The following is a 24,721-nucleotide window of genomic DNA, read 5'->3' on the forward strand; positions in this document are numbered from 1 at the left end:
TTAGAGGAGTGTGTGTACCAAAGAAATAATACGATATCTGGGATTTACTTTAAAATATTACTGGGCCTGCCCTGGAAGCATGGGGGAAATTCTGTTTCAAGGCATCTTTGAGCTTGTCAAGTAATGTCATGAGCAAAGCTCACCCTCCCAAGTTGAAAAATTTAGGGACAAGTTGTAATTGAAATTAAACAGTAGCAGACATGTCCATTAGGGGATTTGACAGCTTTATGAAGCTTGTGATAAATGAATGCATCAAGATGGCAGTCAGTGGACAACAGGACAATACTAACAAGGTGATTATATGAGGAAATAGTATCATTACGTTTAAGCCTTGGGATAAGTAAAACCAAAGGCTTGTTCACAACAGAAATCAATTGCTTCTACACGTCTCCTCTCCAATGGACCAGTTTTATTATGATATGAAAACTGGTGCTGCAGACATTTTTTAATTAAACTGCAATACTGGGGATCCCTGGGTGGCTTGGTGGTTTGGCACCTGCCTTCGGCCCAGGGCATGATCCTGGGTCCCGGGATTGAGTCCCGCATCGGGCTCCCTGCGTGGAGCCTGCTTTGCCCTCTGCCTGTGTCTCTGCCTCTCTCTCTCTCTCTCTGTGTGTCTCTCTCATGAATAAAAAAAAATAAAATATTTAATAAATAAATAAATAAACTGCAATCTTATTAAATTTTTACAATGGAAAAAAAATCCTCAGTAAAAGGTGGAATAGATGAACTAAGAACAGCAAAATCTTGGTAACTGTTGCAAGTGTTCATAAGACTTTGTTTCTATATTCACATGATTGAAATTTTTGTTATTTTATTTTTAAGCAACCTCTACACCCAATGTGGGGCTCGAATTTACAACCCTGAGATCAAGAGTCACATGCCCTAATCACTGAACCTGCTAGGCGCCCCCATGATTGAAATTTTTCAAAATAAAAAGTTAAATAGAAAATATCTATGTACAGGGACGCCTGGGTGGCTCAGTGGTTGAGCAGATATCTGCCTTCGGTCCAGGGCGTGATCTCGGGGTCCTGGGATCGAGTCCCACATCAAGCTCCCTGCATGGAGCCTGCTTCTTCCTCTGCCTCTCTGTGTCTCTCATGAATAAATAAAATCTTTAAGAAAAAAAAAGAAAAGAAAATGTCTATGCACAGCATGATTTAGAATATCCAATTACTATATTAAAACCTATGAAACAGAAGGAGCAAAGAATAGGATTTATTTTTAAATGCTCTAAAGAATTCTTCAATCTTTCTTTTGTGGGGTAATCATCATGTTCTTCAGGTTAGTCTATTAATAAAAAGACAAAACTATCACTTAAAAATATGTTGTATAAAAGAAACCAAGTTTTTGTGAATTTTTGCCAAATCTAAAACATTCTCCAAAGAGAACACTCTCTAGCAATCTATGCTAGAAATCTTTCCCAGACAAAATGTCTGTGTCTGGTATCATTCTTTTGAACATTCTCCACTGTTGCTCTAATACGAAGCAAACCAAATTTCCAATATAGTTAAATTATTGCCTAGGAAAGTTTTGGCAATTTCTCATTTGTCACATTTCCTACTTATTTGGTTTCACGTTTATGGATCAGGTTGTTCACTCTTAGCCAATGTCCAGGGGAGACTCCGCTCTAGGCAATTTTCTTCCCCTTCAATTGTGACATCTTTGTGAGTTAGCTATTATACAATATTATCACAGCATATTGCCTTCTGACTATTACCCAGAAAACAGTTCAGGAATGAACTTGGACTAGAATTTTATATAGCATGCTATGTTTCCTAAAGGTTTTGTTACCTATTTTTCTACAACCTTTGAAGGTCCTTTTCCTTTTCTTTTCCACACAACATATTATTTGAATAGTTCAAGTGCCCTGCATGGATTTCTACAATTTTCTTAGCCACAGGCAACTCCTGTCATGAGAAGTAGATATCTGATCTTATTTGGCAGGTTCAACCATGGTGTAGGGCAAAGCTGTCTCCTCCTTTTCTGTTCTATCTACATTATACTGTTTGCTCTCTTGGTTTTTAAACACATACTAGGTCTTCTCAGAGATCTTCCTCCTTTATTCTTTATAAGTGTAAACACTACATAATTTCCCCTAGTGACTAGATCACTCCTAAATCACCTGAAAATGATTTTAAAAGTGCAAATGATTTGAGAACCTGGGAGAGTGATATTGAGCCACTGAGAGGACAGTAGGAGGAAGAACAGTGAAGGGAGACGTTGTTTCCAAATAAACATACACACTCATGCTATGAATGGGACCCACTTCCTATTCTACTAAGGGCCTGAGGAGGTGACCCAGAACTCTTATTTCAGCTTTCTCATCTTCCCATGAAGATAATAGCACTTGTTGCAATCTTTCCACATGATGCAAAAAGATGACTAGATTAGTGTTTGTGAACCAGTTTGAGCTCTTTGTTAGAAGGATGTCAGGTTCATAGTCAGCAAGGTGTAAAACTAGATGTTCAGGTGAATAATTACAGGGAGCCATGAAGTTCTCAAAGGCAAGGTCAAAACTCTTTGTACATCAGGTATTGCAATAATTGGGAAGAAGACATCTGATGTTAACTACTCCTGACTTATTTAAAAGCCTGGAATTCCTTAAGATACCTCTACTGACATAATACACAAACATCAAATATGATAAATCCCTTTTTGGTCAGATAGAATAAGCACACAGGTTTCTAAGATTAGCTAACAGGAAAGGAAAAAAACCCTAAAATTCTAAATTTATATATATTTAATATAAATAGGTATTCTTGAAGATCATCAGCAGCATACTGAAACTAACAGAATCAATGGGAGAGGAAGAGCGATGAACAGGACTGATGACAGAACAAAAAGGAAGTTTCAAAGGTGAAACTGAAGAGAGGAAATGACTCAGCCACAGTTCCAAGGAGGGAGTTCCAGTTAGGTGAGTTGTAGGTGATGATATGGCCTGGGAAAGCTTATTACACACAAAGGACAAGATTCCAGGACACTAGAGTATTATTCTCAGGGGTCATGGACACAAAGTATAAGGACAATAATGTACAAAATATTCTCCTCACAGAGTCAAAAATCTTGGTGTCTTTCTCTTTTAATACTCAGGGTAAAAAGTCAACTATAAAAAACGAAAACAAAGTAAAAAAGAACTCAGGGCAGTTTTGGTCATTGACCCTTGAAATAGCTGGTATAATGGTAGCAAAAAAACGAATAATACAAAAAAATTGAGGTGAAGGAAAAATATATCTATTAGTCTAGTCCACATTTCAGTTATTAATCATTTTTGGGAGACTGCACTATCCCAGACATGGAAGGTGGGGAACATTAAGGTGGGCAGGTTTAAACTAACACAAGAATAAGGGTAATGGAATAGATGTGATATAGATAAGGAATAGAAATGAAATATGTACTGAGAAAGGGACTGGGTGTAGGGGCTGAGTAAAAAGAAGATAGTACAATGACTGCCAGCCCTCAGGTTTGGATGTAATGCCATTTAATAAAATAGGTAATAGAAAAGAAATAGTTGTTTGTTTGTTTTTTTTTTTTGAAGGTGGGTGGGGAGGAAAATAGAAGGATTATCAATCTAGTTTTTACTTGAGCTTGAGGTAGCAGTGGGAAATGTAAGCACTCATGTTCTTCTTTTGATGCCACATAACAGAGATCAATTACATCTACTCACCTACGTTTCTTTGAGACATATTTGGAACTTTTTCTTTTCTTTTTTAAAGATTTTATTTATTTATTCATGAGGGACAGAAAGAGGCAGAGAAATAGGCAGAGGGAGAGGCAGGCAAAGGAGCCTGATGTGGGACTCATCCCAGGACCTCAGGATCACATCCCCAGCCAAAGGCAGACGCTCAACCACTGAGCCACTCACGCACCCCTGGAACTTCTTCTATACTAGGAGGCCCCTCAAAAAGGAAGAGGACTGAATAAGCAGGTTTTATGCTGGTCACTATAAAATGGAAAAATAGTACTTAAAAATATGGAGAAACAGTTTTTAATAATATGTGACCTAAGACCTCACTCATTTCATAGACAAATAAAACAGTTTTGGCAGCATGGGTAACAGATCATCACTAAACATAGTAATAGTAGACATGATTAAATAAGATGTACTATTTTAGTCTTTTTGAAATTATACTTTGAGTGGTGCTGTGCATTACCCAGCGAGAGTTTTATTGGTAGTAGAGAAGAAAAAAAATAATGCAATCAATTTTATGTGCAGTTTTCCCGCATAGCTGTAATTATTGAACCTTTTTTCCTTATTACATTGTTAAACATTATTTTTGTCCTATTTTTCAGCCAAGTGGTTACTAGCTATATTAACTTTCTTTAGAAACATAGTAGTTCATTAAGGATGTTTCCTGGCAACCTAAGCATATAAAACACACACAATGGTACTTAAAAGATTAAATGTGTCTTTTAGGTGTACATGACATTCATTCAAACATCATTTAATGACCCAGGAAAACATCTTCGCGGCTGTTCATCTAGGATTTTATATTGTATTCACGACGCTTTTATTTCGTTTTCATCACAAGATTCCATGAATGCCACCTGTGAACCCTTTCATTCTAAAACACCGCACTGTTCGTCTAACAGTCTCCTTCAAAGTCACCTTTCTCTCTCTCTCCGTACCATCGTCAAGATCTAAAGCTTTTTTCACTATTCCTCCTCCCAAGAAAAAAATGAAAACATTCACTCCTGCTCCTCCCCGCCCCCCGCCCCCCCGCCAACCCACCCCAGAATAGGAGAAAGAGGGGAGGCAAAGTGGAACAAGTTGCGTCCCGCGCCCGGGAGCACAGAGCTGGGACCACTCTAAAGTCCCCGCGGGATACCGAGACCCGCAACCAGTCACCGTGTCCGGAAGGGGCTGGGCTATCTGCCAAAAGAGAACGTCCATCCCCAAAGCCTCAGGAATGACGGGCACTTAGAGCGAGTGACAAGCAGAGGAGGCGGCCCGACGCTCTGGGACGTCCTGAAACACGCAAGGAATGCGAAAGAAACGCCAGGCATCCCGGACGGGCGGCAGCCGGCCAGAGCGCCCAGCCAGGTTACGACGGTCCTGGAAGCAGGCATGCGGCTGGCCCCTGGGGGGGGGGGGGGCGACGCTCAAGGGGCTGCTGACTGAGCGAGGGAAACTGACGGTCGGGAGCTCCCGAAAGTTTGGGTGGGCGTCCCGCAGCCCAGAAGCCGCAGCGAGGCACGCGGAGCCAGCCGGGAGGAGCGCCTGGGGGCGGGGCCGGAGCCCCACCCCGCCTCCAGCGCCCTCACGAGCCCTCAGTACGCCTGCGTAAGGCGAGGCCGCACTCTCTTTGGCTGCTAGGCGCGCGGCGGCAGCGGCGTTCCCTACCCGGCATGCTGCGCGGGAGCGACGGCCCTACGTCTATCCCCTTCCCAACCCAGCCCCCTCCCCCCTCCCGCCGCGGCCCCCCCTTTCCCTAAAGTGAGTGAGTGAGACGGGCAGATGGAGGAGGGACTGTAATGGCGGCGGCCGGCAGCTCCCTGCTCTGACCCACGGCAAGCGTACAGCAACGACCCCCTCCTCGCCCCTCTCCCAGCCGGCCTCCGCCCCGCCGGCAGCGCGGGGCCACCCTCCCCGGCCCTTCCCCCAGCCGTCGGCTTCTCGCCCTGCGCCCCGGCCGGGGCCCCACACACAATGGACGAGCTCGCCGGAGGCGGTGGTGGCGGCCCGGGGATGGCGGCCCCTCCAAGGCAGCAGCAAGGACCCGGGGGGAACATGAGCCTTTCGCCGGGGGGGAATGGAGCGGCGGGCGGCGGAGGTCCTCCAGCCGCCGAGGGAGCGGGTCCCGCGGCAGGCCCGGAGCTGTCCCGGCCGCAGCAGTACACTATCCCGGGGATCCTGCACTACATCCAGCACGAGTGGGCTCGGTTCGAGATGGAGCGGGCGCACTGGGAGGTGGAGCGGGCCGAACTGCAGGTACCTCGCCGGGGTCGGGTGCGGGACGGCTGCGGCGGCGGGGCTCCCGGCCGGGGGGTGGGGCCGGGACTCCCCTCGGTCGGAGCGCCGGGCCTGGAGGGCTGGGGGCAGCCTACCTGTGCAGCTCGGGGGGCGATAGTCCTGCCTACGGCTCTGGCGACGGCTCTTCCGAGAGCCCCCCTCCCCCTTTCCCGCAGAAGCTCGTTCCCCAGCCCTTGCTAGCTGCGCGGTGCGGGCTTCCTTGGGGCAGCCATTTTGACTTTTAGTATGGCGTCTGCGGGGGCTCCTCTGGAGGCGGCCTGCCGGGCCTCCGGGGCTTGGGGCAGAACTCCTCTCAGTGGGAGAGTCCGGCGTGGGGTGACGGGGCGCGAAGCTTGCCGCTGACTGCGCCTTCTGCGATGGAGAGCCCGAGGGGAGGGTTTGCGATGGGCATTTCCTTGCCTTTGCCTTTTCCTTTTCCACCCCCCTATCCGATTTGGCGTTTCTTGGCCCCCTCTCCCGTGGTTGGTGCGCACTTGCCCCTTGACAGCCACGCTTCTTTCCAGGGCTGCCACCGAGCGTAGTGTCTTGCTGCTGACTCGGGAAGTTGACGTTTCCTACCGCCAACTTTAAGTACCTTCTTACCTGGGATGCTGCCTTACTTGGGTTCCCTCTCGGTCAGTTCTTCCTAAGCGACTGACTCATCACTGCTTCTCTAAATTGAATTTTTCTTTCGGGAGTACCCTTCCCCGGGCCTCCAGCCCCTCCTTTAGCCCTGTGAAGCCGAACCAGAGTCTCTCTGCCGTGTTTCTGTTACCTTGAAGTGTGACACGTACTTGTCCCACGTTAACTGACTCGCGCAGGGGAAGCAGGGTTAAATATCCCCAGAATCCTTCATAATTGAGCCTTACTTGATCTTTTAAAGGTGAAACTTGGCTAGGCTGGTTTACCTAACTTTTGGAGGAACGTTGGTAGTTGAAGAGCTCACGTCTTGGATTTCAGAATGGCTACATCCTTTTAAGAGGATTGTTCAACTCTTGGGCACTTGTGTTTATTTTTAAATCCCTTTCCAGGGCAAAATTAGGCTTAGAAGGAAAAAGCATGCATCCAAATAGTGTTGCACCTGTTCTTCAGACTGGTATATATTTAGAATGTAAGTAGTAGTGTTCGCTGATATATATATATCATATATGCCTACGGTGGATAGTTAGGAAGATACGGTGTTGCAGGAAGGAAGACTGGATTAACTTAGGGTGTCTTCAAACAAATATATATATTTTTAGTTTAATTTTGAATTAGTTATCTTTGATTCTACAAAGTTAGTGAAGCTAAACTTTTAAAAAGGACTTTTATATATCTTGACACTTTATCAAGTCTTCAAAAAACTTAATTATAAATTAACACCTGTTAGTCAATTCAATGTTTTAGAATTGTGTTTTGATATACTGTAGGACTTTTAAAAATAGAACTTTCCAAAAGCTTGTATCATAATTGTATGTAGTTTCTTTTTTCTTTTCTTTTCTTTTCTTTTTTTTTTGTAGTTTCTTTTAACTTGTATGTAATCTAGTTTAAAATATCTGGGATTTATAGAGTTTTGCTGATAAACAACTTTTTACTACACCATGTTGCAAACAGTATTCTGTATGAAGATAATAAGACGGTTGTTTTTAAAAAATTGCGTTTAAAAATGCACTGAGGCTTAGACTCACTAAATAATACCTCACCAGTCCCTGGATATAGTGTCTCATGACCTCTGCACTGTTGTATGAAAGATTGGTGGTTTTTTTTTTTTTTTTTTTTCCCTGCCCTAGAGGATGAGACATTTATTTTGCCCTGTAAGCACCCAAAGGCTTGGATTTTAACACTTTGTAAGTTAACAGTGCATTAGTCATTTATAAGCTTCACTAATTTAAGTATCTGAGGAAATAGCTTATTTGTGTCTAAATTAAAAAAAAAATCTATAATGAAGTCTATATGTCTGCCTTAGCCCTTTTTTCCTTTTTAGTTCTGTTTGCCAGTAACAGTGAAGTCTTTTAAGGAAGATTCCTTTTGCTTGTTTGCTTTCCAGTTGATCTGCTATTGTAATATTAGTTCTGATAAAACCCTTCTAAGCTTTTTTTGTTTGCTTACTTTTAAGAAGTTCTACAGTGTCTCTAGACTCTTAGTTTTTCCTGGGATTTTCATTATTCATTATTTCACACTGATTCTTTTGAAATGGAATGTGCATGATTCTGTTTGTATGTTTTTGTTCTACATATTTTTCTAAAATGTTATATTGAGTTACTTAGTTAATAGGGTTTCAGGTTTGTTTCTGGAATATTGAATTTGCTTTAGGTACTTTCAGTCTTTAATAAGATTGCTTGTGAGATGCACATTTAACAGTGTATGTGTCAAGGGGCACCTGGCTGGCTCTCCTGATAGAGCATGTAGTTCTTGATCTCCAGGTTGTAAGTTTGAGCCCCATGTTGGGTGTAGAGATTACTTAAAATCTTGAGAAAAAAATGTGTCAAATAAAAAATTTATTAAGGTTTCAGTGAAGAGTCAACGGATTTTAACTGTAAACTTAAATTTATTTTTAGGAGTGATAATGTAGAAATAAGAGCTTAAATATTATTTTGTATATAGTCTCAGATCACTGTTGATGTGTAGATGAATAGTGACTCAGAATGTTCAATATTAGAACTATTCAATAATGAATATGAAGAGCTTTTGATGTAAAATTTTGATGTAAAATTTCAGCATGGAATCCAATTTTGATGTAAAATTTCAGCATGGAATCCTGTTTTTCCTGGCTTTGCAAAGGATCTTTTTTTTTTTTTTTTTTTAATTGTTCAGGCTTCTCACTGAACTTGGGGCTTGAACTCAGGACCCTGAGAACAAGAGTTGCGTGCTCTAGCAACTGATCCAGCCAGGCACTCCTGTAAAGGATTTTAAGTTGGAATTTTGCGGTGTGGTTCTATTCTCTGTAAGAGGAATTTTGGGTGAAGATCTGTCTTAGAAACTTGGAACTAAACCAGAGGATCATGTCTTAATGCTCTTTTATCTTCATGACATAAACTTACTTGGGATTCCGGTAAGGCTTTAGAAGTAAGGCTCTAGAACAGTGGTTCCTAGATGAGAATTCTAGTCAGAATCACTTGTAAAACTTAAAAATATGCAGGCCTCTGCCTCATTCTCCAGAGATTTGGATTAATTTGGTCCAAGACTTGGAGAAAATTGACTGTTTATGGGATTTTTGCATTCATGTTATATAAAAATTATAACTGCCGTTTAATCAGCGCTACAACCTTATGAGGTAGTTACCATTCCTGTTTTACAGATGAGATAAGCTTAGGTGACATAACTTTGCCAAGGTCACTTACCTTTAAAGTGTTGCAGCTAAGATTTGAACCTGTTTGAATCCAAAGCTTGTGATCTTATTACCATTGTATTATATTGTCATGTTACCATTTTTTATAGAAATGTAATCTGACTTGTAATTCTTCGTCTACCATTATGTGGCACACAGTAGGACATTCCAACAAAGTCTTATTGAGCCCCCATTCTGTGCCAGGTCTAGTTTATGTATATTGCAAATATGTCCTTATATTTTTCTCTGTAGTGGTATACACTTAGGATATCCACAAAATGTTTGTCAACTATGGAAATACGACATAGATAATACAGAGAGAATGTAGTCCAGGAGTTTGTATTCTAAACTATTAATTGAACAAATGTAAAAATTTTAGTGTTTGTGTTTGCACTCTCTGGCATACAGATTTGTCATGACAGATGTTGCCACCTAAAGACCTTAATAGATAATTCACTTAAGCATAACTTGATTTCTTCATTTTAATAGTTTTTTTTTAAATTTTTTATTTATTTATGATAGTCACACACACACAGAGAGAGAGAGAGGCAGAGGGAGAAGCAGGCTCCATGCACCGGGAGCCCGACGTGGGATTCGATCTTGGGTCTCCAGGATCACGCCCTGGGCCAAAGGCAGGCGCCAAACCGCTGCGCCACCCAGGGATCCCGATTTCTTCATTTTAAAAAGAAAACTAACAGTTTATTCTGCACTCCTGCTTTTATTGTTGAGATTTTCTCAGAATAGTCTAGAAGAGTGATTTGCAAATCCTGTGGGTTTTTTATTGCAACATTTATATAAATCTATGAAATTACAAAAAATAAGAACAGTATGGTAGTTTTTGTAAAGGTGCTCCCTTTATTCTGAGAGTTTTAGACTTCATCAATTTTCTCTGTTCTGCAGTTCGTATTTCAAATGATGGTGACAGCAAGAAGAAAAAGGTTTATTTGATAGAATTAAAGAGGCCACAACCTTATGTCATTTTCTCTGTTTATTTTTGAAGTCCTTGTAAACAAAAAGTCTAGGGACCACTAATCTGGAATTCTCTCTTCCTCTTTTTAGCCCTTAACCCTGCCCTATAGTCTTACCTTTTTGCCCTATTCTCTCCTTAAACCTATCTGAACATCTTGTAGGATATTGTTTTTTCTGTTGATGGCTGGCCTTCAAATTCCCAAATCCTGTGGCTTTTTTTTTTTTTTTTAAGATTTTATTTATTTATTTGAGAGCGGAAAGAGGAGGAGAGGCAGAGGGAGAAGCAGACTCCCTGCTCAGTGGGGAGCCTGATCCATAGGGCTCCATCCTAGGACCCTGGGATCACAACCTGAGCCTAAGGCAGAGGCTTAACCCACTGAGCCACCCAGGCCCCCCAGCTTGTGGCTTTTTTTTTTTTTTTTAAACTTTATTCACTTAACCAGCACTTCTGTATTAACTGTTTCTTCCTCAGAACCCTTTTCTTTGGCTTCCACTGTGTAATTCCCTAGTTTCCCTTTTATCCACTAAACACTTTTATTCATGTTTCCTCTCCTTTGTTCCCAGTCGTCGTTCCCTGGGACTCTTGTTCTCTTAGTGTATTTACTGTCTATGTTTCATTTGAAATTGGATTTTCAGCTACCGCTTAGGTTTTTTGTTTTTTTTAATTAAAATTTTTTTAAGAGAGGGAGGAGAGCAGAGCAGAGGGAGAGAGAGAATCTAAATCAGGGTCTGTGGCCATCTCACAACTTTGAGATCATGACCTGAGCTGAAATCGAGAGTCCAGTGCTTAACCGGCTCAGCCACCCAGGTGCCCCACCACTTAGGTCTTAATATCTAATGTTTTTTAGTTACTGTTTGCTAAGTATTATTCCAGTGCTTCAGTATTAGCTCCTTTAATCCTAAACAACCCAATGAGGTTGGCACAGTTGGTTTCTTTTGTTACTGCCTTTTTTTTTTGTTTTTTTCTTTTTTGGCGTGCACTAGAAATTTGGGGCCCAGAGGTAAATAATCAGCCCCAAGATTGTACAACTAGCAGGTAGCAGAACTAGAATTTAAACTTGGACAGGCCTTCTCTAGAAGCCATGTTCTTACCGCTACTAGATCTTCAGTTATCAAATGTCTCATATTTCTAATTTCCTGTTTAACTTTTTACTTTAAATTCAATACATTCATTATTCATTTCATCTCAATTGCTTGCTGTCCCCCCCCCCCCATAACACTTAACCTATTAATTCTCCTTTTTCTCTGTTATTGTTAATGTTCATCACCACCCTTCTTATCATTAGATGCTAGAGAGATCAGGGAGCCTTATCCTTATATATATATAGAGAGAGTAAGTTTTATTGATTCTAGTGTAATCATTCAGTGAATGTATTTGAGTATTACTTTGTGCTAGGCACCAGGTATATAATGATATATGAAATAAGGACCTTGTCTCATGGAACTTGTAGTCTAGAAATAATAAAATGTGATAAACCAGAAATTAACTGGATAAGTGGTGAGAAAATAAATGGTAAGTAGGAAACTATGTAGATAATGGACTCTCAGATAAATAGTGTTTATTGAACAATTTCTATATGCCAAGAATTTAAATTCTTATATGTTAGCTCATCTAATTCTCATAAAGCCCCTGGAGGTGAGAATACTTTTAGATCTGAAGTATGAATACCTAACTATAGGTATTCCAGTTAGAAGGTACAGCACCAGCAGAAGTTCTGAAGGAAAAAAAAAAAAGGAAAAAAAAAAAAAAAAAAAAAAAAAAAGAAGTTCTGAAGGAGAAAGCTGGGCGGGCTTTCTTTCTTTCTTTCTTTCTTTCTTTCTTTCTTTCTTTCTCTTTTTTTTTGTAACATTTTATTTATTTAAGAGAGAGAGAAATTACAAGTAGGTGGGGAAGGGCAGAGGGAGAAGCTGAGCAGGGGGCCCAGTGCTGGACTGGATCCCAGGAGTCTGGGATCGTGACCTGAGTTGAAAGCACATGCTTAAAAAAAAAAAAAAAAGAAAGCACATGCTTAACTGACCAAGGCACCCAGGAGAGAGCTGTGTTTGAAAGTGTGTGAACTGAACTATAGTAATTCAAGGGGCTATGAATTATAGATAAAGTCTCAGTATGCTAAAACATACGTACATATTTTAAAGATTTATTTATTTATTTTGAGAGGGATCCCTGGGTGGCTCCTTGGTTGAGCACATCTGCCTTTGGCTCAGGGAGTGATCCTGGAGTCCCGGGATCAAGTCCCACATCGGGCTCCCTGCATAGAGCTTGCTTCTCTCTCTGCCCCTCCCCTCTCTCTGTGTGTCTCTCATGAATAAATAAATAAAATCTTTATTTTTTTATTTTTTATTTTTTAAATAAAATCCTTAAAAAAAAAGGAGGGGGAGCACGTGCACATGGGGGTGGGAAGGGGCAGAGGGAGAGACAGTCTCAAGCAGACTCCGTGCTGAACTGGAAGCTTGATGTGGGACTTAATCCCATGACCCTGAGATTACAACCTGATCTGAAACCAAGAGTTCAGCACCCAACTGACTGTGTCATCCACGTGCCCCTAATATATATTTTAATTCAATGATTAATATTTTGGGATTTAGTCTCCATTATATATAATGAAAGCTGGGGAGCCTCTTTTAGTTTAAAAAAAAAAATAGGTGAGTTGGGACGTCTGGGTAGCTCAGCAGTTGAGTGTCTGCTTTCGGCTCAGAGTGTGATCCTGGAGTCCTGGGATGGAGTCCCGCATCAGGCTTCCTTCATGGAGCCTGCTTCTCCCTCTGCCTGTGTCTCTGCCTCTCTTTCCCTGTGTCTCTCATGAATAAATAAATAAAATCTTTAAAAAAAAAAATGGATGAGTATTCTTTTGCATAGAATGTCCCTGAAGCTTGGTAATCACTGACCTCAGGAAATCACCCTGATTTATTTTTTCATTTCTTTACTGCCCCTATCTTCTTTCAGGGTGTTCCTGCTTGAATTCTTTGGAGTAATCTAACAGTTTCCCTCCATACATACTGCTGTCTTAACAGTTTATTCAGTTTATTCTCTATATTGTAAATATGATTGTGTTACATATACCCTTTAATTTTTTATTATGGAGAGTTTTAAACATATACAGAAATACAATATCTGTGACTCCTACAAACTTGTCAGTCATCTTAACCCCTGACTGGTTTTATTTTACTTACACTTCTATCCATCCACTCCTCTATATATTCTTTTTTTTTTTTTTTTTTAAGATTTTATTTATTTATTCATGAGAGACACAGAGAGAGAGGCAGAGACACAGGCAGAGGGAGAAGCAGGCTCCATGAAGGGAGCCCGACGTGGGACTCAATTCCGGGTCTCCAGGATCAGGACCTGGGCTGAAGGCGGCGCTTAAACCGCTGAGCCAACCGAGCTGCCCAAGATTCCTTCTTAAATGTTTTTTTTGTGGCTTGGTCTTTTTAGTGCTGAATATACTGAAGGATGTCATTGCTGCTTCCAGCAATGCCATAATTTGGCAATTATGAATAAACATTCATGTGCAGGTTTTTGTGTGGACATAAGTTTTCAGGTAATTTAGATAAAAGAGAACTTGCTTGCTGGATTGTATAATAAGGGTATGTTTAATTTTTAAGAAACTGCCAAACAGTCTTTCACAGTGTCTGTACCTTTTTGCATTCCTACCAGCAATGAACGAGAATTCTTGTGTCACATCCTTGTCAGCATTTGATGTCCGTGTTTTGGATTTTAGTCATTCTAATATGTTGTAGTGGTATCTTGGTTTAATCTGCAATTTCCTAATGCCATAGAATCTTCGACATTTTTCATATGTTTATTTTCCAAAGATAAGCATATCTTTTTTGGTGAGGTGTCTTTTCAGATCTTTTGCCCATTTTAAAATTATATTCTCTATTCTCTTCCCTCTTGACATTTTCCTGGTTTTTGAATGGAATGATGTTGGGCATTGTTCGTAGTCAATTTTTCAGTAAATGGCAGCCACACTATTACTTAGAACACTTACTATATGCTTACCTTAAATATTCTTTAATGGCTTAATCTAAAAGGATGAGTGGTTGCTTTTTTAAAAAAGATTTTTATTTGAGAACAGAGGGAGAGGCAGAGGAGAAGCAGATACCCCACAGAGCAGGGAGCCCTACACAGGGCTCCATCCCAGGACCCTGAGATCATGACCTGAACCAAAGGCAGCCTTTTAACTGACTGAACCACCCAGGCGCCCAGGAATGACTAATTGTAAAATCACTTTGCCTTTGGCTTTACAGTTACCAAAGGCAATGATTAAATTTATTTTATCTGGAGATACTTGTAAAGTCTCTAATTGTAAGATAGTGAGACCTGTGGTGGCTCCCAAACTTACTTAATGATCATAATTACCTGGGATGCTTTAAAAATACAGATTCCCATATTCCATCTCTTGTCATTGTGATTAAGGAGTTGGAGGTGGAATCTTTGTTTTTAAAATATATACCTGGTAACTCTGGTTATCAGCCAGGTTTGGGAACCTGCGTGATCAAAGGTTATTAATGATTTGGTATAATTCATTTCTCTAACACCTTTCCCTTCAAAATCCTCATTCCTCTTATTGATATTTTAAACTTCAGCAATATGTCACTCCTTTCTGTGCATTCAAAGTGACTTGCACTGTGTTTACTTCTCTTGTTGCACTTTTATTTTTTGTTATTTTTGCTTTTCTGCTTTCCAGTACATTGAAGCCACCCTTAGGAGGAGTTTACTGATTTTCAGTATGCTACGAATTTTTGTTGGATTTGTTAGAAACATACTGTGGTGTTTGATTACACAGATGAAAGCTTTACATGTCCATAAAAGGACTATGAATAATAACATCTGCTAACATTTAATCAGTTTTCTGTGTGTGAGGAATCATTGAATCATTCTTTCATACAATGCCTAAATCATAGGTATACTTATTTCCATTTTAGAGAGAAGGAAACATAGACAAAAGGTTAAATAACTTGTTCAACATACAACAGTAGGAAATGGAGTCAGGAGCTGCTGAGTTGCTTTTGAGCAATGTGTTACTGCCATTTTAAGTTAATAGCAGTATCTAGTGTTCACTGGGACCACCTAAGTGGTAAAGAATTGTAAACAAGTGGACTAATGGATAGGCTCAGTGTGACAAGATATAAAAAACTAACTGAAGCAGTTATAGACTTACGGTGAAAATTTGGATCATCTTCAGGTAGACTTTGTAAAAAGGTTTTTAAAATACTTATTGGGCAGCCCTGGTGGCTTAGCAGTTTAGCGCCATCTTCAGCCCTGGGTGTGATCCTGGAGCCACGGGATCGAGTCCCATGGCAGGCTCCCTGCATGGAGCCTGCTTCTCCCTCTGCTTGTGTCTCTGTTCCACCCCCCGCCCCACCCCCCAGGCGTCCCTAAGTCTCGTACTTAACCATATGCCTGTCCATCCTTGATTCCACATTATTAACCACTTTAGTTGGTACTATGTGTATTCTTACTTTTTTATGCAAATAGATATAAGCAAATATACACTACCCTATTTTTCACTTTTTTGTTTAACATTTCTTGGAAATAATTCTGAACCTTTCAATGGGGGGCACCTGGCTGGCCCAGTGGTTGAGCGTCTGCCTTCGGCTCCAGTCGGGATCCCGGGATCCTGGGATCAAGTCCCACACCAGGCTCCCTACAGGAAGCCTGCTTCTCCCTCTGCCTTTGTCTCTGCCTCCCTCTATGTATGTTTCTTGTGAATAAATAAATAAAACCTTTCAATAGAGAACATTTTCACTTTTTTCTAACAACTACATAGTATTCTATCATGTGGACTAGCCATAGTTGATTTAGCTACTTTGTTATTGCTGGATGGTTGTGTTAAGTTTTCACATAGCATTTTTTAAAAATATTTATTTATTTATTTATTCAAGATAGACAGAGAGGCAGAGACACAGGCAGAGGGAGAAGCAGGCTCTATGCCGGGATCCCAACGCGGGACTTGATCCCGGGACTCCAGGATCACGCCCTGGGCCAAAGGCAGGGGCTAAACCTCTGAGCCACCCAGGGATCCCCTCACATAGCAGCATTTGTAACTATGTTCTTAAATGTGTGAGCAACCAACCTTGTTGCCTCAAAATAAGCTATTGTATTTGCTTTTTGTTTTGTTAGAGTAATTATCACTTAATAAAATAGAAATTTAATGTTTTATATCATGGTTTGCTTTTAAATCTGAATTTAAATTAGAGGTCATGAATATTTTAGCTTTGAAAACTGCTAACCAGAGATTAGCTCTTTTATTTTATTTTATTTTTTAAAAGATTTTCTTTCTTTATTCATGAAAGACACACACAGAGAGAGGGAGAGAGGCAGAGACACAGGCAGAGGGAGAAGCAGGCTCCATGCAGGGAGCCCAACATGGGACTCGATCCAAGGTCTCCAGGATCATGCCCCGGGCTGAAGGCGGCGTTAACCACTGAGCCACCGGGCTGCCCAAGATTGGCTCTTTTTAACTGGAAGTCTGTTACTGAAATCCTAGAGAATGTAGGAAAAAGGCAAAACAAAGAAAAAGGTGAAATAGAAAAAATGGGGTGGGATGATAAAAGATCTAGCTAACGATAAACAGTGGATGAGTGTAATAATATCCAACAGTTGTCTCAGTTATTAAAATTATTTTATTTTATTTTATTTTTCCCCACCCCCCTAAAATAATTTTAGAGTGGCCCAGACTAACATTTAACAAGTGGACCAGACTTCCATAAAATTATATTTTAAAAGGAGGTAAGGGTAGGGATTGAAATTCTAGAAAATCAGTACTTAGGAATCTTTATACTTCACATGTATCATTGCACCCAGATCATTTTCTTCTAGCCTTTAATGTAATTTGTAATTTTAGACTTAATTGTTTTGCTCATTTTCCCCTTTTGGATGGATTGTGAACGGAGAAGAATCTACCGCCCCCCCTTTTTTTAAACTCATGTATATACCCAATGTGACAGTAAAGGGCCTGATATATGACAGGTATTTGCATAAATATTTGTTACTGTTAAATGAGTGAAGTTGAGGTGCCTAGCTGGATCAATTTGTAGAGCATGCAACTCTTAATTACGGGGTCACGAGTTTGAGCCCCACGTTGGGTATAGGACTTACTTTTAAAAAAATACAAATGAGTGAAGTTTTTGAGGATTCCATTAAGCTGTTAGCTACAAGAAGCTGAATTGTAATTTTTGTAGTACATAATAGGGAAAAAAGCCCACAAGTTGGGAATGACATCTCAGTAGTAAATTACTATTATCTGACCCTCTCATTTGATAAATGAAACCAAGCTTTGTTTTTTTTTTTATTGTAAAAATAAAATTATTTATTTATTTGCTTTTTCACCTCCTGAGAAATGGAGTATAAGAGAAATCATTACTTCAATTAAAATTAATCTCTGCTTGGGATTAATGCAAGGATTGGGGAGGGGATAATTTTTCCCCATAAAATGATAATGAATGATTTTTATGAAGAACATTGAATCACTACACAATGGTTATGATAGACTAAAAATGAAAGAATTCCATATTACGTGCTAAGTCAACTTTATAAAAAAATGTTGAAAAATACAGTATAAACTATTTAAGATACCTTTGTGATTTTTGGGTGATGAGATTACTGGCAACTTTATTGTTTTCCTTATTTCATTTTTTTTTTTTAAGATTTTATTTATTTATTTATTTATTCATGAGAGACACAGAAGGAAAGAGGCAGAGACATAGAGGGAGAAGCAGGCTCCTCTCAGGGATATTTCAGATATAGATTTTATGTCTGTATAGTTACTGTTGAAAACACTCATGAAACAGCAGGTTAAATTTACCATTTTTTTTTTCTTCAAGTAAGCTGCTATGTCCAACGTGGAACTTGAACTCATGACCCTAAGATCAAGAGTCACATACTCCACCAACTAAGCCAGGCAGGTGCCCCTGAACTTATTAGTATTTTTTAATGAATTTACATATTTATCTTTTCCCCATTTCCTTTTATAACTGATTTTTTAAAAACTGACAAATAGGGAATCCGGGTGGCTCAGCGGTTTAGCACCGCCTTCAGCCCAGGGTGTGATCCTGAAGACCCAGGATTGAATCCCACGTCGGGCTCCCCACATGGAGCCTGCATCTCCCTCTGCCTCTGCACGCCTCTCTCTCTCTCTCTCTCTCTCTCTCTGAATAAATAAAATCCTAAAAAAAAAAAACTGACAAATATTCTCTATTACTTAAGATTTATGATTAAAATTTTTGTTTTGTGGTTGTATTTAGTTGCTTTTAAGTTTCTGTGTTAGTTTATAATGTTGAAATAATAAATTTACATGAAAATCATGTAATTACAAATTATATGTAATTTGATTTTCAAATTACAGGAATGTCAGTGACTTTTTTTGCTAATTTTACTTTCAGTCACAAAACTACTATCTCTTTGGGTATATATCATTTCAGAACTTTTTCCTTTATTTTTTTCTTTTTCAGTTTTTTTTTAAAATATTTTATTTATTTATTCATGATAGTCACACACAGAGAGAGAGAGAGAGAGAGAGAGAGAGGCAGAGACACAGGCAGAGGGAGAAGCAGGCTCCATGCAGGGAGCCTGACGTGGGATTCGATCCCAGGTCCCCAGGATCGCGCCCTGGGCCAAAGGCAGGCGCCACCCAGGGATCCCTTTTTTTTTTTTTTTTTTTTATGATAGTCAGAGAGAGAGAGGCAGAGACACAGGCAGAGGGAGAAGCAGGCTCCATGCACCGGGAGCCTGATGTGGGATTCGATCTCTGGTCTCCAGGATCGCGCCCTGGGCCAAAGGCAGGCGCCAAACCACTGCGCCACCAGGATCCCTCTTTTTCAGTTTTTTATGTAATCTCTGTGCCCAATGTAGGGCTCAAATGCAACCAACTCTGAGAACTAAGAGTCACATGTTTATTGTCTGAGCCCCCAGAAACTTTTTCTATACATACACACAGTGATCTCACCTGGGGTCAATTTTGCTCTTTTGCTCTCCTGGGACATGTGGCAGTGTCTGGAGATGTTTTTTGTTATCACAAACCAGAGGGGTGGATAGGTGTACAGACATTTAGTGAAAGAGGTCAGGAATGTTTTAAAACATGCACAGGACAGTGGACAGTTCTCTAAACCTCCCCACACCCCCCAAGTAAAAAAATTATGCAGTCCATGTCAGTAATGCTGAGGTTAGAAACTGATATACAGCTAGCTATATGTGTGTATTTATATGGATCATTTCATATCCATTCACGTTCAGTACCTAGAAAAATGCTTGGTAGTGATATGATTGTTGACTGAATATATTAATAAAATAAGCTCATAATTTATCATAGATGTGCTATTCAATATACATAAATCTGCCTAATTTCTTAATAGCATGAAATGTTATATTTATGAAATACTGTCATTTCTCAAATTAATTTTGCTTAGAGACACATGAATACTAGAATGCTGATGACCAAGATAGTTTGGGTCTACCCAACCTGTGTCTTGTCCAGTTTTCCGGAAGCAACCACTATCAATTCTGATAATTACTTCCTTATTTTTAAATATATAACTATCACATCTGACAATATTTTACATTATCTTTTAACTTCCCTGTTGTAGAAGAGGATTTATTACACCTCTTTTTATCTCCTTTCACTGTATTTCAATGTAATAAAATTAGTTAAATCTTTAGATTTACATTATTATTACCATGTAAATAATAAATTGTGAATCAAGTGAATGCTTTTCTGTAGATTTTTGTTTTTCTTGTTTGCTGTCTCTTTTTACGTATTTCGTTTTCTGTGTATTTATTGCTTTTTTTTTTTTTTAAAGGTCTTAGTTGTCAGGGTTTTCAAACTCAGTGAGAGTGCATCTATATGTATCTATCAGTTCTGCTGCTGAAGGGAGAGGGGTAGGAAGACTGTCAGTCCCTTTGCTCTGATCTAGGCTTGTTCTGTCTCTCTCTCTCTCTCTCTCTCTCTCTTTTTTTTTTTTAAAAGATTTATTTTTCATGAGAGACACAGAGAGAGAGAGAAGCAGAGACACAAGCAGAGGGAGAAGCAGGCTCCATGCAGGGATCCTGACATGGGACTCGATCCTGGGTCTCCAGGATCATGCCCTGGGCTGAAGGCAGCGCTAAACCCCTGAGCCACCTGGGCCGCCCCACTTTTTTTTTTTTTTTTTTTACATTTGTTTTTGTTTAAGTTCAGTTTGCTAGCATATAGTATAACATCCAGTGCTCATCCCATCAAGTGCCCAGGATCCTCATTGCTGTCACCCAGTACCCAAACCCCCCCTGCCCACCTCCCCTTTTGCATCCCTTTGTTTGTTGCCCAGTTAGGAGTCTCTCATGGTCTGTCTTCCTCTCTGATTTTTCCACTCAGCTCCCCTCCTTTCCCTTATAATCTCTTCACTATTTCTTAGTTCCCATATGAGTGAAACCATATGATGATTGTTCTTTGATTGAGTTACTAATACCCTCCAGTTCCATCCGTGTCGAGCAAATGGTGGGTATTCGTCCTTTCTGAAGGCTGAGTAATATCCCATTATGTGGATATATACACCACATCTTCTTTATCCATTCATCTTTCAAAGGACATCGTGGCTCCTTCCACAGTTTGGCTATTGTACACATTGGCTGCTATGAACATTGGGTGCAGGTGTCCTGGCATTTCACTTCATCTGCATCTTTGGGGTAAATACCCAGTGATGCAATTGCTGGGTTGTAGGGTAGCTTTATTTTTAACTTCTCCAGGAACCTCCAGACTGTTTTCCAGAGTGGCTACAGCTGGCATGCATTCCCACCAACAGTGCAAGAGGGTTCCCCTTTTCTCCACATCCTCTCCAACATTTATTGTTTCTTGTCTTGTTAGTTTTCGCCATTCTCACTGTGTGTGGTGGTATCTCATTGTGGTTTTGATTTGTATTTCCCTGCTGGCTAGTGATGCAGAGCATTTTCTCATATGCTTGTTGGCCGTGTGTGTGTCTTTGGTGAAATTTCTATTTGTCTTTTGTCCATTTCATGGCTGGATTGTTTCTTGGGTGTTGAGTTTGATAAGTTCTTTATAGATCTTGGATATTAGCCCTTTATCTGATACGTCATTTGCAAATATCTCTCACCATTCTGTAGGGACCTCGATCCTGGGTCTTCAGTGATCACACCCTGGACTGAAGGCAGCGCCAAACTGCTGAGCCACCAGGCTGCCCTGGTAGATGTATCTTGCAAGAAGTTACTGTTGGGCAAGTACAAAAAGGTTGTTGCCTGTGTTCTCCTCTAGGATTTTGATGGATTCCTGTCTCATATTAGGTATTTCATCCTTTTGAGTTTGTGTATGGTGTAAGAAAGTGGTCCAGTTTAATTCTTCTACAAGTGACTGTTCAGTTTTCCCAACACCATTTGTTGAAGAGACTCTTTTTTACCTTGGATATTCTTTCTTGCTTCATCAAAGATGAGTTAACCATAGAGTTGAGATCCATTTCTGTGGTTCTCTGATCTGTATATCCATTGGACCATGTGGTCTGTTTTTTGTGCCAGTACCGTACTGTCTTGATGATCACATCTTTGTAATACAGCTTGAAATCCAGCATGGTGGTGCCCCTGGCATTGGTTTTCAATATTCCTCTGTCTATTCAGGGTCTTTTCTGATTCCATACAAATCTTAAGGTTATTTGTTCCAACTCTGTGAAGAAAGTCCATGGTATTTTTTTTAAATTTTATTTATTATTCATGATAGTCACACACAGAGAGAGAGAGAGAGAGAGAGAGAGAGGCAGAGACACAGGCAGAGGGAGAAGCAGGCTCCATGCAGGGAGCCTGACGTGGGATTCGATCCCAGGTCCCCAGGATCGCGCCCTGGGCCAAAGGCAGGCGCCACCCAGGGATCCCTTTTTTTTTTTTTTTTTTTTTATGATAGTCAGAGAGAGAGAGGCAGAGACACAGGCAGAGGGAGAAGCAGGCTCCATGCACCGGGAGCCTGATGTGGGATTCGATCTCTGGTCTCCAGGATCGCGCCCTGGGCCAAAGGCAGGCGCCAAACCACTGCGCCACCCAGGGATCCCTCTTTTTCAGTTTTTTATGTAATCTCTGTGCCCAATGTAGGGCTCAAATGCAACCAACTCTGAGAACTAAGAGTCACATGTTTATTGTCTGAGCCCCCAGAACTTTTTCTATACATACACAACAGTGATTCTCACCTGGGGTCAATTTTGCTCTTTTGCTCTCCTGGGACATGTGGCAGTGTCTGGAGATGTTTTTTGTTATCACAAACCAGAGGGGTGGATAGGTGTTACAGACATTTAGTGGAAAGAGGTCAGGAATGTTTTAAAACATGCACAGGACAGTGGACAGTTCTCTAAACCTCCCCACACCCCCAAGTAAAAAAATTATGCAGTCCATGTCAGTAATGCTGAGGTTAGAAACTGATATACAGCTAGCTATATGTGTGTATTTATATGGATCATTTCATATCCATTCACGTTCAGTACCTAGAAAAATGCTTGGTAGTGATATGATTGTTGACTGAATATATTAATAAAATAAGCTCATAATTTATCATAGATGTGCTATTCAATATACATAAATCTGCCTAATTTCTTAATAGCATGAAATGTTATATTTATGAAATACTGTCATTTCTCAAATTAATTTTGCTTAGAGACACATGAATACTAGAATGCTGATGACCAAGATAGTTTGGCGTCTACCCAACCTGTGTCTTGTCCAGTTTTCCGGAAGCAACCACTATCAATTCTGATAATTACTTCCTTATTTTTAAATATATAACTATCACATCTGACAATATTTTACATTATCTTTTAACTTCCTGTTGTAGAAGAGGATTTATTACACCTCTTTTTATCTCCTTTCACTGTATTTCAATGTAATAAAATTAGTTAAATCTTTAGATTTACATTATTATTACCATGTAAATAATAAATTGTGAATCAAGTGAATGCTTTTCTGTAGATTTTTTGTTTTTCTTGTTTGCTGTCTCTTTTTACGTATTTCGTTTTCTGTGTATTTATTGCTTTTTTTTTTTTTAAAGGTCTTAGTTGTCAGGGTTTTCAAACTCAGTGAGAGTGCATCTATATGTATCTATCAGTTCTGCTGCTGAAGGGAGAGGGGTAGGAAGGACTGTCAGTCCCTTTGCTCTGATCTAGGCTTGTTCTGTCTCTCTCTCTCTCTCTCTCTCTCTCTTTTTTTTTTTTAAAGATTTTATTTTTCATGAGAGACACAGAGAGAGAGAGAAGCAGAGACACAAGCAGAGGGAGAAGCAGGCTCCATGCAGGGATCCTGACATGGGACTCGATCCTGGGTCTCCAGGATCATGCCCTGGGCTGAAGGCAGCGCTAAACCCCTGAGCCACCTGGGCCGCCCCACTTTTTTTTTTTTTTTTTTTTACATTTGTTTTTGTTTAAGTTCAGTTTGCTAGCATATAGTATAACATCCAGTGCTCATCCCATCAAGTGCCCAGGATCCTCATTGCTGTCACCCAGTTACCCCAACCCCCTGCCCACCTCCCCTTTTGCATCCCTTTGTTTGTTTCCCAGTTAGGAGTCTCTCATGGTCTGTCTTCCTCTCTGATTTTTCCCACTCAGCTCCCCTCCTTTCCCTTATAATCTCTTCACTATTTCTTAGTTCCCCATATGAGTGAAACCATATGATGATTGTTCTTTGATTGAGTTACTAATACCCTCCAGTTCCATCCGTGTCGAAGCAAATGGTGGGTATTCGTCCTTTCTGAAGGCTGAGTAATATCCCATTATGTGGATATATACACCACATCTTCTTTATCCATTCATCTTTCAAAGGACATCGTGGCTCCTTCCACAGTTTGGCTATTGTACACATTGCTGCTATGAACATTGGGGTGCAGGTGTCCTGGCATTTCACTTCATCTGCATCTTTGGGGTAAATACCCAGTGATGCAATTGCTGGGTTGTAGGGTAGCTTTATTTTTAACTTCTCCAGGAACCTCCAGACTGTTTTCCAGAGTGGCTACAGCTGCATGCATTCCCACCAACAGTGCAAGAGGGTTCCCCTTTTCTCCACATCCTCTCCAACATTTATTGTTTCTTGTCTTGTTAGTTTTCGCCATTCTCACTGGTGTGTGGTGGTATCTCATTGTGGTTTTGATTTGTATTTCCCTGCTGGCTAGTGATGCAGAGCATTTTCTCATATGCTTGTTGGCCGTGTGTGTGTCTTTGGTGAAATTTCTATTTGTCTTTTGTCCATTTCATGGCTGGATTGTTTCTTGGGTGTTGAGTTTGATAAGTTCTTTATAGATCTTGGATATTAGCCCTTTATCTGATACGTCATTTGCAAATATCTTCTCCCATTCTGTAGGGACTCGATCCTGGGTCTTCAGGATCACACCCTGGACTGAAGGCAGCGCCAAACTGCTGAGCCACCAGGGCTGCCCTGGTAGATGTATCTTGCAAGAAGTTACTGTGGGCAAGTACAAAAAGGTTGTTGCCTGTGTTCTCCTCTAGGATTTTGATGGATTCCTGTCTCATATTTAGGTATT

General features: G+C 40.4%; 2 protein-coding genes across 8 annotated transcripts in view; one reads left to right on the forward strand and one right to left on the reverse strand.

Moving 5' to 3' along the window:
- Positions 1-6,924, reverse strand: part of AP4S1 (adaptor related protein complex 4 subunit sigma 1) — a 53,277-nt gene extending 46,353 nt beyond the window's left edge. For 3 of the 5 annotated variants that reach the window (XM_041758284.1, XM_041758286.1, XM_041758285.1), the window contains exon 1: positions 6,049-6,360. The gene's annotated coding sequence lies outside the window, so the exon portion shown is untranslated. Of the gene's footprint in view, positions 1-6,048; positions 6,361-6,556 lie in introns of those variants that run through there. The other 2 variants (XM_041758283.1, XM_041758282.1) reach the window with 2 other exon arrangements.
- Positions 4,784-24,721, forward strand: part of STRN3 (striatin 3) — a 115,312-nt gene continuing 95,374 nt past the window's right edge. The window contains exon 1 of one of the 3 annotated variants that reach the window (XM_041758279.1): positions 4,784-5,932. In XM_041758279.1, the coding sequence (XP_041614213.1) occupies positions 5,651-5,932 (282 nt within the window). In that variant the 5' untranslated portion in view covers positions 4,784-5,650. The remainder of the gene's footprint in view (positions 5,933-24,721) is intronic. The other 2 variants (XM_041758278.1, XM_041758280.1) reach the window with 2 other exon arrangements.

Source organism: Vulpes lagopus, chromosome 6 (assembly GCF_018345385.1).
Source record: "Vulpes lagopus strain Blue_001 chromosome 6, ASM1834538v1, whole genome shotgun sequence".
NCBI lineage: Eukaryota > Metazoa > Chordata > Mammalia > Carnivora > Canidae > Vulpes > Vulpes lagopus.